This window comes from Silene latifolia, chromosome Y (assembly GCF_048544455.1).
Source record: "Silene latifolia isolate original U9 population chromosome Y, ASM4854445v1, whole genome shotgun sequence".
In the NCBI taxonomy this organism is placed as follows: Eukaryota; Viridiplantae; Streptophyta; class Magnoliopsida; order Caryophyllales; family Caryophyllaceae; genus Silene; species Silene latifolia.
In genome coordinates this window covers 212923419-212938407 of record NC_133538.1, presented here as the reverse complement: position 1 = coordinate 212938407, position 14989 = coordinate 212923419, and the positions used below count along the sequence as shown (strand labels likewise).

General features: G+C 36.7%; 1 protein-coding gene and 1 long non-coding RNA gene across 2 annotated transcripts; one reads left to right on the top strand and one right to left on the bottom strand.

Moving 5' to 3' along the window:
• Positions 1 to 3253: 3253 nt before the first annotated feature.
• Positions 3254 to 4531, bottom strand: LOC141630030 (uncharacterized). The gene is made up of 3 exons (XM_074442921.1): positions 4485 to 4531; positions 3766 to 3953; positions 3254 to 3660 (listed from the first exon to the last, which is right to left on the bottom strand). Exons 1-3 carry the CDS (start codon positions 4529 to 4531, stop codon positions 3254 to 3256), a joined length of 642 nt encoding a protein of 213 aa, XP_074299022.1.
• A 1313-nt stretch (positions 4532 to 5844) lies between these two features.
• LOC141626979 (uncharacterized) lies at positions 5845 to 6972 on the top strand. Its single transcript, XR_012536542.1, has 3 exons — positions 5845 to 6149; positions 6516 to 6612; positions 6908 to 6972. It is a non-coding gene; the product is annotated as an uncharacterized LOC141626979 (long non-coding RNA).
• The last annotated feature ends 8017 nt before the right edge of the window (positions 6973 to 14989 follow it).

Here is a 14989-nt window from a genome sequence, read left to right as displayed (position 1 = left end):
ATGTCTCTAACAGGCTATAAAATATCACGACAGAGTCCCTTTTACCCCACCTAGCTTAAGTAAAGCAATAACTAATTAATAAATATTGTAGATGAATTGGAGAATAAAGTAAGATGGAAAGATAAAGAAAGGAGAAGAGCTGGTAGACGACGAGGAGAGCGATGGATGTAATTCCAGAAGAGTGAGAAAATATTTCTGCAACCTGTTAAATATAAGAAAATAATATTTAACTATATACTCAACTGTCTCGAAAATAAATAGCACAAGAAGCTAGTATACATAATCCAATGGACATGATGATATAAAAAATGAAGCACTGCCATAAAAAAATTATAGTACTCTGTAGTCCTTACTGTAGTCCTCATGAAAAGTGTCATTGCTCTTGAACAAGAATCAATCGTGCCGGTTAACATCTTTCACACATTTAGCCTCCGTTTACTTGCAAAATAAGACATGGTCATAGAAATTTTTAATTTAGTACTTTATAGTCTATAGTAGAAAAAAAAAACGAAATCAAAGTTTGCACAACCAAGATGAACCATACATATTTTTAGTTAATAGAATAATTTTATCCAAAATTTGTAGTTGATGAAATTTAAATCACAGGTATCTTTAGATTATAAAGTTTGCCCCAAATTAAAAGTAATGTAAACTAAGAATTCGGTAGAGGGAGTAACAAAAGTGTCACGAGGTAACTTGATACTTCTCTAAGCAATGCCGTCATGACAATTATGCAAGGGAATATAGAAAAAACAACGACGAAGCAACCAACATTTAGAACTAGCGAGACTCTTTTGCTACTTTAGCCATCTATTAATTTGTCCCATGTCCGAGTCAAAAGAACGCGTACAATTAGTCTAACATAAAAATCATATTGACATTCATCTCTCACAAATAAAAGAATAAATATTTCTATTTACATGATGGTGAACGTAGAAACCATACCAATCTAAAGGTGAATATCTTTTAAATGTTATCCTTGTGGAAATCAAACTTTGTTCCTTTCTTCCTATAAAAGTCGTGTGACAAATTTCTGAGGCCTTGCGTCAATCCAGGTGAAGCACAATACTCCTGGAGTCACAAAATATAACATTTATAAGCGACAGTTATGATTATGAACAAAGATAAATCAACTTAACATTCTTGACGTTTAAAAGGCCATACAAATATCGAATGTTAGAAGTTAAAGAAATGCTTACCAACTCATTGAGCAGTATGGTTGATAGCAACATGGTTGAAAATAGCCGTCCAATCAGGCCAAGCAAAATGTGTCTTGACCCTAGTCCTAGAGACAATATCCATGCCATTTTTCAAATGATGTAGGGACTGAAGCATGACAATCAAAGCCGACCTGGCATCGTTGATAAACTGGATAGACTATATGTCAGTATTTCATTGATTAAACCTTCCAAGATACAATGACAGACAGCAAAAAAAAATGAAAGCTAGTATTTCATTGATTAAACCTTCCACATAATGGTATCTCAGGTACTGTAACTGCACAAGATGAAATGGCCTCGGATGAAGATGATTTATTTTCAGGGCCAAGTGTGAGTGTTGCTAAATGTGGACCAACAACTCACTTTTCAGATACTGTATATCATCCCGGTGAATATACAAGGATGTTGGTGAGAAAATACACACTCTAGTAAGGTTTCAACTTTCTTAATGTCAAATAATTAATTCAATGCATTAAATTGTGCAGCAATATGTTGAGCAAAGAGGACAATCAAATAACCTTGTGAATGAAGAAGTAAGTAGATCAATCATGGAGTATGTAGAAATATAAAGAGTTTTGGGAATACTGTTTTTGTGTGTATTAATTAGAATCCATTACATAATACATATCAACAGGTATATATACTAGACATGACGATACTAACACGAAAACCCTAATGGACACTCAGACTATATATACAAAGCTTATACGAATACCGTATCTTAACACCCCCCCCCCCCTTCAAGTTGGAGTGTGGGGATCAACGACGCCCAACTTGGATAACAAATGACTAAACTAGCGTGCACCCAAAGCTTTGGTCAACAAATCCGCCACTTGATCGCTCATATACACATAAACGGGGTCAATCAAACCACATTGAATCGCATTTTTCACAAAATGACAATCGATCTCAATCTGCTTAGTACGCTCGTGAAACACCGGGTTACGAGAAATATGAAGAGCCGTCTGACTGTCACAGTGAAGAGAGGCCGGCTTTTCGTTGGGAACGGAAAGAAAATCTAAAATACCTCGCAACCATTTCACTTCACATGTACCAACCTCCATGGCACGGTATTCAGACTCAGCGGAAGAACAGGACACCGTCAGTTGCTTCTTTGTTTTCTATGAGACAAGAGTATTCCCAAAAAATACACAATACGCTGTCAAAGATCGCCTTGTCAACGGACAACTAGCGTAATCAGCGTCACAAAACACGGATAACTCAAGAGGAGAATTAACCCGAAATAACAAACCTTGCCCTGGACTATTTTCACGTATCGTACGACTTTCCTGGCTGCATCCCAATGCAAAATTCGTGGCTCCTTCATAAATTGTGGCAGAGTATGAACACTGTATGCCAAGTCCGGACGAGTGTTGGTGAGATAAATCAGGTGTCCTACCAACCGTCGGTATTGCTCGGGATTGTCGAATAAAACATCGCTCGCCTCAGCCAATTTATGATTTTGATACATGGGCACAGTATCAGGCTTACTCCCCAATAAACCAGTCTCCGTTAAAATATCAAGAGCGTATTTTCTTTGGCAAATGAAAATGCCGGAGGTACTTCTAGCCACTTCAATGCCGAGAAAATATTTTGAAGCACCAAGATCCTTCATATAAAAACAAGAACTGAGATATTCTTTGACATGACGGATCGATTCCGCATCATTACTACCAACAACAAGATCATCGACATACACCAAGACATATACTTCCACTCCATTTAACCGATAAGCAAATAAGGAATAATCGGATAAACATTGAGTAAAACCGCGAGCCAAAAGAGAGGAAGATAGTTTTTCAAACCAACTTCTAGAAGCTTGACGGAGCCCATATAAAGACTTCTTAAGACGATATACCTTGCCTGGTGTATCAACGGAATAACCTTGTGGTAAACGCATATATACCTCTTCTTCCAAATCACCGTGAAGAAAAGCATTATGCACATCCATTTGATGCAATTCCCATTGTTTGGAAGCAGCTAGAGCAAAGAAAGTACGCACGGTTACCATTTTCACAGTCGGAGCAAAAGTCTCAAAAAAAATCTATGCCTTCCTCTTGTGTATTTCCGAGTACCATAAGACGAGCTTTAAATCGTTCCACCGATCCATTAGCTTTGAGCTTCACTTTGTAGATCCATTTATTGCCAATCGCTATTTTACTCTTAGATAAACCGACTATTTGCCATGTCCCATTACGAATTAAAGCTTCAATTTCATGGTTCATGGCATCACACCAGCGACTATCTTTCATAGCTTCACGAAATGACCTGGGCTCTACATTGCCATCAATAGCTGCAACAAAGGAACGCTGTCGTACATAAAATTTATCACTAGAAATAAAATGCGTTAAGGAGTACGGCGCACCTGATGCAGACGAAGGCACGGGATCACTAGGAGAGGAGCTATACTTTTCGCTATTGATCACGACCCGAGCACCCACTGTAACATATTCATCCTCACTGTATCTAGACCATGGTATATGTGGTCGTTTACCTCTCCCATACTCAACCTCCCCGGCCTGCTAGGATGACTTCCCAACTTTGCCTTCAGGTGCGGCTGTCTCACGGCCAGCATCTACCGTCTCCTCCGCACGCTCAACAACAGGTGGGTCGACATCCACATCCGTCAAAATATACTCCGCATCAGCATCATCAAACGGATCATGCTTATGGACAGCATCATCCACATCATCGACTCGATATGGAAAAATCGACTCATCAAAAACGACATCCCTAGACACAAAAAAATTGTTTTGTATCTAAGTCATAAACCTCCCATACTTTCTTACCAAATGGAAATCCCACTAAAATGCAACGCCTAGTTCTAGATTCAAACTTATCCCCATCTTTTCGTGGATGTCTTATATAACATAGGCAACAACAAACACGCAAATTCTCATAATAAGGCTTCTTACCAAAAAGTAATTCATACGGAGTACAACCCTTAAGCAGTACCTGTAATACTACGGTTTTATGGGTCTTAGGGCACTCTATCATGTGGGGCTTACTGTGTCGAGTAAGTATGGTTTTACGCAAAACAGTAGTCTGTCTGATGGGTACTCGATCAAGTAAGCTTGGTACTCGATCGAGTATTGGTACTCGATCGAGTAAGGGTCACTCGATCGAGTAAGTGACTTACTCGATCGAGTAAGTGACTTACTCGATCGAGTAAGTCGGTTAACGTGTGGTTTGCGACAGGTTTGTTAATAATGTGGATTGATATATAATATTCTGTCACCTTTTTCCTTAAACACTTTTTATAACCTAAAATCATAAAAGAGAAGATTCAAGTTACGTTGGTTCATCCTCATCGCATTATTAGAAAATCCCGGAGCTAGGAGTGTCGGTTTTCGTCATTCTTTACATCTTTGTGATCCTTGCGTCGAGGGTAAGCTTTACATATAATTTTTATATCATTTTGTTTAAGTTGGTTAAACCCTAATTGGGTGATTTGGGGGTTTTGGCGATTTATTTGATTGTATGCATGTATGTATGTATAGGAGGAGGATTCGTTGAGGAGAGATTCTGAGTTAGCTGCTTGATCATCTTTTATCGGTGTTTGCATTCCAGGTAGGGTTTTCCTACTCGGTATTAATTAAATGGCATGGTTGATATTGATGTTTTTAGTATTGTTGTTGTTGAGTAATTATCGTATTGGATTCTAATTTGGTGGTTGTTGATAGAAGTATTGTGATTACTGTATAATTGTCTGTGATATTTGGGGTGCGTCTCTGGCTGAGTGGAGTTACTTACGGGAGTGGCTTCACGCCCTTGATTCGCCTTATGTGGAACCCGCCACAGAAGGGATATGCACATTAATGAACATGAGTTTATCGCTCGATGGACATGAGCGGGGCTTAGGTGGGAACGGCTGCGGTCCCCCACTGGCGGCGAGGAGTACCTATTGCGATGGGTACTCTGGCAGGGCTACACACTTTAGTGTGTAGTCAGTTATGTGGAGATTGGAGATGGAGACTGGGGTTGTGTTGAGCTGTTTGAGTTATTTGTGTATTTATTTCATTGTGGCATTGTTTTCGTGTGTTTAGTACTGACCCCGTTAATTGTTTTAAAAATTGTGGTGATCCATTGGGGGGTGGTGAGCAGTTGTTGAGTAGGTATGAGGAGATACGCTTGGGTCAGGTGGGATGAGTCACACGAAGCAGTCTTAGAGTCTTCCGCTGTTTTGGACTAGTTGTTTAGTACAGTTGGATTTGAGAACATTGTATTTCACTTTTATCAGTTTTGGCTTTTGGACATGTAATCAATTTAAACTATATTACTATTTAAATATGTTTATTAATTGTCATTTGATTATCATTGCCTCGGGTAACCGAGATGGTGACGTTCTCACTACTACAAAAGTAGACATAATGCAACATTTCGTGTGCAACACTTACGGTTTGTGTTGCAAGTTTTAGTTAATTAAGCAACGCTTTATTTAAAAATGTTGCGTTTACATACATAGGGCATCACTTTAAATTAAGTGTTGCAATATATTACTATAAGTGCAACGTTCTTATACAAGTATTGCATTTTGTCGCAACACTTATGTCACATAAGTATATATTTCCTCTAAAATTACATCGGATATTCTTATACACCCAACACCTGCGTATAATTTATATCTCACACATTCTTTATCACTCATTTCCCTCCCCACTCTAACCTATAACCCCTCTTTCACCGTTATTCTACTCCGCCACCGCCAACACTCCATATAGAAGGGGACAGCTCGTCCTCGTCGTCATTGCCCACTTCTATTATTCACCGGTTTTCTTATCTTCCATCCGTTATTACCCTTAACACGATAGGTTTCATTATTTCCCCTCTTTTTTCAGATCCAGGGTTTTCTACTCCCGTCGACGATGGCGGAAAAAGCTGATGTCCCGACGATGTTTAACACGGTCCTTTCCCCATTGAAAACTTCTGGTCCCTTTTTTCCCTTTTATCGTCTAAGTTTTCTTTACTTTCCTTAAATATTTGCTTTATTTATTGTTGTTGCTTGTTGTATGCTTACTTGCTTGTTCATTTTGGTTACTGATTTTATTTATTAGTACATTAATAGTATATTGTGCTTTATTATTTGATTGATATTTGAAGAAATTGTTGAATTTTGGGGATGGTGAAACCCTAATTTTGATGAATTTGGGTTTGGCTTAGGGTGAACATTATATGGTATCCCATCTGCTTGTGAACTGCGAATCAGTTACTTGATTTGTCTCATTTACCTTTTTCGATCTATTTTGTACTGTGATACTCTAAGAGTTCACCTGAATTAGATTTCTATTATTCCAGAACGATTATTCCAGATGGAGGAGGAAGTTCACCTGTATTATTTCTGAAGATTTTTCAGTTATCTTGTACTTGCGAGGAGCAAGTTTATTGTCCAAAGGTAATATGACGAAGCTTCTTTAATCTTAAGTTCATTTTTTAGTTATCTTGTACTCGTGGAAGTATCCTTCAGCTAAGGTAACCTTATGAGGTGAACCTAGATAAGATACTCACTGCTAAAAGTTGGGGTTTATGCAAAAGTTGTCGAAGCAATTACTGTAAGTGGAGTATGCGTGATACTTTGTTTGTTTACGATCGAATTTTATCGATTAAGGTATCATTGTATTGTATCAATCAACTTTAGTTTCCAGGTAGTTAGTCTTGAGCACTTATGTTGGTAAGTTAAATTGTTGTAGATTCTTGATTGACATGGAAGTTACACAATGAAGGAGATAAACCGCCAATTGAACACGCACACGCCTGTTTCTCTGTTGTTGTATGTGCTCTCTTTGCGCTCCGATGCGGTCTTTTTTTTTCATTTGGTGTAGAAGTTGTTTAACCAAATCACCCATAGAGGCATTTATTGACATGAAATTACAATTAATTCATGGATAACATGGGGTTAGAATTAGTACAAATGTTATTCAAGTAATGCCAATCTATTTGCTACTTTTTTCTTCTTTGTTCTTTGTCGCCGCTCGCCCTGCTTTCTTTTTCTTTGGTGTCTTTGCTGTACCAATGCTGCATGTACTCCTTTTTGGTACCCAAGGAATCTCCAGTTAGTTTGCTCACAGGGAATCTCCAGTTAGTTTCCTGGTTCAGGCACGCACTGAACAACTCTCTTGTTATAAGCACACTCAAAGTAGATGTGAGATATACATTCCTCAGCTTGCCCACAAAAGTAGCATCTATCCTCAATATCCATGTCATACTTGATCAGTTTGTCAATTGTCATTCGTATTCAGAGCTTCTAGTGCATATTGTCATCCCATAAACTGATTTTTGGCATAACTAACCCACCCATTCCAGGCAATCGTTGTTGTACCAGTCACCTATCTTTGGTGCATGCTTGTGTAACTCTCAACCATTCAGACCATTGATAAACCTTATTAGTAGCATGAGGCAGAGTAGGTAGTTAGAGTAAATTCTGTAGGTAGATAGAGTAGTCAATAGGGCTGCTATGATTGGAACTTATGATGCGGAGGTTATTAGAGTTAAACAAAGATTCACAATGGGCCTGGTAACAAGTTACGCATGGAAGCTATGAGCGTCTTTGTCTATCATATATTTATGCTATGCATTTGAATCATAAGCCGTTCTTTTTTATGCTTTTCTGGACCTTTTGGTACATGGTTTATTATTAATTTGTTGAACAATGATGGCATGGTTATCTTGATTTAAAACACTTTACTATTAGTGGTAAACCCTAAATTTAATGATGAACACTTTGCTAAAATGTTTCAAATCTGCTTTGCTAAGTATTTACTCAAGATAACACTCTTGATGCTTCATTGTCATTCAATCAGTAAAATAAAATAAAATTATGTCAAAAGCAATGGTGTAGATATAGATACTCCTCTCGGAAGAGTAACAATATCAATGAAAGTAGTTGTGTAATTCATTATTTACTTTATTGTTTTAGATTATATGTAATTCAGGAAATTGCAAGCGATTTGGTGTTACAAGGGAACAACAAGACCAGTGCTTCTTAAGTCATCTCGAGAACAGAGGGTCTCTGAGTCTTTGGTGTGATTATTATGGATGGACAGGCCTACCTTTGCAGATCAAACTCAAACGTTTCACATAGGCTACACCTTGTGTACAATCACGTACTCTATTTTCTGCACGTCCTTGTTAATTAGTTGTTCTTTAATGCATTATTTATTATTTCGTGATAATTAAGTGTGACGTATCATCTATGCCTATTGAGCCTTTGAATCCTCAAATCTAATAATGTTCTATTTTTTATGTTACAGGTTGCATTTGAGGTATTAACAATGATGACGGGTTGATTTTTTGTCCGGTTGGCAACATATATATGCTCACAATACAAGAATGAAGACTTATAATTAGTAGCTTACAAATAGTCGTTAAGAATTATTATTTGTTCTATTTAAACATTTGTTATATTTGTTTTAGTTAAATAATTGAACATTTGCGATCGAAGTTCTACTTTTGATCCTTTTTTGAAATGTAATTGACATATATTTTTGAGACTGAATCAATTGAATGCACAATTAGAGAGAATTATAATTGTTGCGTGCCTTACAATTCCTTATGTCGTTGCACTTTATTAAGTGTTGTTTTTGAATAAATTAGTGTTGCATTTGTTTATTATAAGTGTTGTTTTGGGACGTAACCAGTGTTTCGTTTCCAAAATAAAAATGTTGCATTAATTTCATATAAGTGTTGCTTATCAACATGAAAAGTATTGCATTAGTTCAGGAATTGTTGCTTTTTTTACATAAGAAATGTTGCATTAGAAGATAAAAAATGTTGCCTTTGCAATTGAAAAAGCGTTGCATAAACATGACCAATGCAACACTTTTCAAAAGTGTTGCTTCAGATTAAAAAGTGTTGCATTAAGCGTTGCAATGACCTAATGCAACAAGACCGGATGTAGCACTTGATTAAGTGTTGCATAAACTCTATTGCAACATTTATATGACATTATGCAATAATAGCAAAGTGTTGCTATAGAATCTAAATGTAGTAGTGTCTCATACCTTAAGTGGTCCTGGTAAGGCACTTGGAGTATGGAGGTGTCACAATGTGGTATCAGAGTGACAGTCATGAAACCTGTAAGCAATGAACCTAATGAACATAGGGAGTCAAATTAAAATGAACTCGGGGTCGAAGTTGTAGGAGCTAATGCAAAGGCTTGGGATACGTCCTAAAGTCGCGAACTCGCCCTACAATTTTGAACCGGTCACATGGGATACATGTCGGGATCGTTATGTGTTATTCTTGTGCTTTGAGGACGGCTAAATATTTGAGGATTGAGGATTGCAATACAATATCACGGGTTCTTCAATACAATATCACGAAAAAATCAGACTTGTTCAAAAACAAAAACAATTTTTATAAATTTTTTTTTTTTGCAGCTATTTTTCTCGTGTGATATACTTGTCCAAAAAAAAAATATTTTTATAAATTTTTTTTTTTTTTTTTTTTTTTTGCGCAGCTATTATTTTCGTGTGATATTGTTTCGAACAACCTGTGATATTGTATTGAATATCACGAAAAAAATCAGACTTGTCCAAAAAAAAAAAAAAAGTTTTATAAAAAAAAAAAAAATTTTTTTTTTTTGCGCAGCTATTTTTTTTCGTGTGATATTGTTTCGAACAACCTGTGATATTGTATTTAACAACCTGTGATATTGTAACGAAATCCTCAATCCTAAAAAAGATAGTGTATTTTACACTACATATGTTGATGTTGCCGTTTTGCTAAAAGTATAGAATGTTGGAGGTGTGAGTTGAACATGCGGGTAGTGTATATGTAACACCCCAATTTATTTAGAAGCCTTTAACAAGACATTCCCTATAAATAGTACTGTTACCATCTCGGTTGCCCTAGGTAAATGATACAAATTAAAACAAACCAAAGTACTTTAACTTAAATAATGGTTTTATTACATTGCCAACCGATTAAATTTAAACCTTACATTACAATTTACTATGCAGCAGAAATTACTAAAATAAAATTGTATAAGTCACTAAGTAATCTAGACAGCAACTATGGTCCAAGTCGAGCTCACGTCCCAATGCTCCCAAGTCAGCTAATCTTTAGTACCTGTCAAATCTGCTCCCCATTATGGTTCATCACAGGTGTTCACGAATACACTGTCAACCACGAGGTTGAGTACGATAACAATCTCGGACATATAATATAAAAAGTACAAAGATTCGAACACCATCGCCAAATCAACTTTTCTCCCAATACACCACCACGAAGGTATTAAACGGTGTATGCCAGTAAGTTTATAATACATCACCCAAAGGCTCTTACCACGATGTCTACCTCAGCCAGAAAGTTTATATAACATCACCCGAAGGCTCTTACCATGATGTCTACCTCAGCCAGGCTAAACCTGATATCCAACTCATTATCAAACCAACTGTAGCAACAATAATGGCTACCTACCACACAGTCTCAAGAACATCCAATAAAACCCCTTCCAATCACAATATACGAGATATGTATAATCCAATTATCCAAACAGTCAATTCAATTAACACAACATCCAATTAAATGAGAAGGCACACAATTAATAGGTCGAGTAGAATCGTTATCCTACCTCTTCAACAAGTACTCCCAATAGCAATCCAATAAGATATTTATAAAAATTCCACTTCAAAACCGTCACCTAAACAATAACAAATTATTTATCGAACATTAATTATCTATAATTTAATTAATAATTATTCAGTACATTTTTATAATTTAATCGATTACAATTTATTTACATTAATTATTTCCTGTGTAAAATAATACGTAAAAACCCGTCTTAACAATTAAATAAACCAAATACACGACCCATACACAACTCGTGATACGCAATAACCACATACCCCACAATACATGACAAAAAAAAGTCAAGTGCTACAAATGCAAACTACTTCATATTACACCCCAATAACCCATAGAAACACACCTCCTCATGCCCTCCGTGAGCCACCACCACCAACACCCTGCCACGGTGTTGCAGCAGCCCATACCCTCACCGACATCACGACCAGAACAGGCCTCCCGACTGCATCCTACACACCCACAGCAACCAGCCCGACACCCCATACACACGCATACATACACGGTTTTCACTCTTAGTACTCAACCAAATCCACCACCACTACCCCACCTAGCCATGGTGGTCACCGCCCAATACCACCACCATACTCTACCCCCAAGGACAGCCCTACACCAACAGCAACAACGACAAACAGAAGCAGCAACCAACTCGCATGTCCTATACACTCAACCCGTTTTATACACATTAACACCACCCAAACCGCCACCGACGACCACCAAAGGAAAACGCAGACAACCACCACCAACACCACCCAAACCCGAGGTCAATAAGGTCACGATGTAGCCTAGGAAACGAGGGTTCTAATTATCGGTTCAGAACAAACACCAACAACGACCATTCTTACGAACTCCGGCCAACCACCAACGAAACACCACCCTTGTCCACCCATAACCACCCACCATAGTCGACCTATCACCAGGAGTCAACCCAACCCGAATCCAGAACAAAACGAGTCGATATGGGCTTAAAAATCCGAGTTACTCGTATCACAACCACCCCAAAACAATCCCTGCAAACACCCTCTTCCCGGCGGTCACTGGTGGTCCAACGTTGGTTCAGTCATACCTTGGTAGTCCACGGCTAAGGTCATGGTCTCGGGTTAGTCAACGGTTGTCTATTTAACGAGTTATATTAGTCTTAAGGTGAGTATGTTATGCGACGATTAGAAACTTACCTTGTGACGATCTTCTAGCTAGTTCTTCCTTCTCTTTTCTCTTTTGTGAATTATTTGTGTTTTATGATGAATAAGGTCTATTTATATAGGTAGGTCATAGGGTATAAGAAAGCAATTAGGAAACTATGTAATTTGCCATATTATTATTATTATACAATTTCTTTTATTATTATTATACAATTACTTTTATTATTATTATTATTATTATTATTATTATTATTATTATTATTATTATTATTATTATTATTGTTATTATTATTATTATTATTATTATTATTATTATTATTATTATTATTATTATTATTATTATTATTATTATTATTATTATTATTATTATTATCACGAGTACACACGGCCCAAGTTGCAACCCAATCCAATTCCCGTCTTACTTTATTATTTTATTATTTGATTACCGTCTTGTATACAATTATTAACTATAACGCCTTTAATTAATCATTCGAATTACTTAACTATGTTATATGAATTCCATTAAATTACGGGGTATTACAATCTTCCCCCCTTAAAATGAACATCGTCCCGAAGTTCATCAAAAAAAATGCTACAAAAAGCTCATTAAATCATCAACATATCTGAATGCAATTTCAACTCACTACCATTGCAACACAATTAACTTTCTTAATCATTATCAAACTATATCATTCTTATCAAAATGTATGACCAAATTAACTTAAAATGCGAAAATGTATCACAAAATAAACTTAAAACATGAGGTGTCACATTCTACCCTCCTAAAAATAAACTTCGTCCCGAAGTTTCGGAACTACTACTACCTTATTAATCACTAACAACTTAAATAGTTTTAAATGATAAGACTTCATTCCTCCTAATAAACCCTAGTTACTCTTCTCCCCACTCCCTTGTACGGTGCTAGCTGTTCCAAATGTCTTTCCACCGTTACTCTGATCAACTCCTTTGCCATGCCTATTATTGTAGCTCTGATTGTAGCTATTATTAAAATTCACTTGATTGCTCCGACACCCAGTCTTCTGATTATTCCCATAACCTGACATAGGAGTATAGTAACTCCCATTCTGATTCCCATTTCCAACACCACTCCCTTGCCTCTCAAAATTTACCCTACACTCAAACCTCCTATGTCCTGGCTTCCCACACCTGAAACAATTCACATTACTAGCTCCACTAGAAAATCCTCCACTCGAAAAATATGATTGAGTTTGACCCACACTCTGTCTCTTACTGCCTCCTGCACTCTCAGTTGTAATTTCTACCTTCCTCTTCTCGCCCTTCCCCTTGTTTTCCTCCTTCTCCCTTTTCTCTTCCTTTAACATATCGGCAATCCTCTCTGCGTGCCCAGCTCGTTGATAAACATCATCCATGGTACTTGGCTGACCAGCTGCAAGTCTCTTCTTAATAGTAGTTGTTAAATCCCTTTTCAAATCTGAGTGCCAACATCTCATCACTAAAATTCAAGTCAACTACATATTCTGATAATTCAATAAACCTGTTATAATAAGTCTCTACTAACATCTCATCAGTCATCCTAAAAGAATTAAATTCAGCTCTCATCTTACTCCTAATATGTTCTGGCACAAATACAGCTCTCATAGTCTCCTTAAAACCCTTCCAAGTGATAAAAGGTTTATCACTCTCCCTCCAAGCTTCCCTTAAGACCTTCTTATTACGATTCCACCACAAACCCGCTTTTCCCCTCAAATAGTAACCAGCTTGGTCTACCTGTAGCTCCGCATGACAACTCAGTAACTCAAAAAGGTTATCGAACTCCCTATGCCAATCTCCTAGTAAGGATGGTTCACCTAATCCGTCATACTTCGTCGGGTTATGTCTTGCAATATTAGCACTCATCTTTCTTTGGATCCCGAACCGACCCCTTAGCCTTCAAAGCCGGTCAAAGCCTCATTCATAGATATCAAACGGTCAATCTCCTCTTGGGACATGGTAGAGGGTGTAGGTGTAGATCTCTTTGGAGGCATGGTTCTATAAAAGTAAAACAATACAACATAAGTTTCTACCCGAGTAAAGATGACTTAACATTTTAAATATTCTATACTTACAAATATAAGGTTTGATCAATTCTATCGTTTTTTACCCCCTCCATAGGTCCTCCAATCATTATTCCCATCTCTCAACTGTCATATGTTAAGAATAGATAGAGCATATATAATGAACTTTTGGTAAAACCCTCATTTTCAAAAATCAAAGGCAAGCTGTAAATTTCAAAAATCCCCATTAAATAACCGTTACATTCTACATTGAGTTTTTATACTTTCCAGAAAATATCTAGAATTTTAAAAACATGAGAAGAAAGGATTAAGCTCAAATATCGAATAATCATTTTATAAAAATTTTTACAATTCATTGGGTCGAAACAGAAACTGATCAGCAATTTGTCAAAAACTTGGGTCATCTTGTAAAAATCACTATTAATTGTCAAACATTTACCTTGCAACATGGCTTATCAATTTAAAAACATATTTGAATCTATTAAACAGTGGAGTTGGAATTAGGTAAAAATCTTAATTACAAGTTAAATAAGAAATTTTACAAAATCGCTTGTCGAAAACATAACTGTACAGGAACATTCTGACCACTGTCCACTAAAATATTTATTTCTCCCAAACCGTAAAACTTTTAAACATGAAACCAACGACATTGGAAAGATAACTCACTGAGTTATTACTCATAAAAATGTCAACCTTAGATGATAAACAGAGGTTAAACGGTAACTAAATCAAATAGGGGTAAAATCTGACAGCTAAGGTTCAACTTCTACATTCCTTTTAACTAGGACACAAGCCCTCATTAGCACCCTCCTATACTTGTATCACTCATCTTGGTCATCAAACTCTCACACACGACTAGTATTTACTCTAAAGCATTCATATCATCATTTTAATCATTTCATAATATTGTAAATAGCATGGTTTCGGGATTCACATAACCAAATATCGCTAGACATGATACTACTATAATCATCCAATCAAATAATCAATATCAATTCACAATTACTCC

Bases quoted from the DNA above. Each gene is read 5' to 3' on its own strand.
- LOC141630030 (XM_074442921.1), bottom strand. From the start codon at position 4,531: ATGAGGATGAACCAACGTAACTTGAATCTTCTCTTTTATGATTTTAG. The intron at 3,954-4,484 runs GTTATAAAAAGT...TTTTGTGTCTAG, and splicing joins CTTCTCTTTTATGATTTTAG to GGATGTCGTTTTTGATGAGT. The intron at 3,661-3,765 runs GCAAAGTTGGGA...AATATGTTACAG, and splicing joins TGAGACAGCCGCACCTGAAG to TGGGTGCTCGGGTCGTGATC.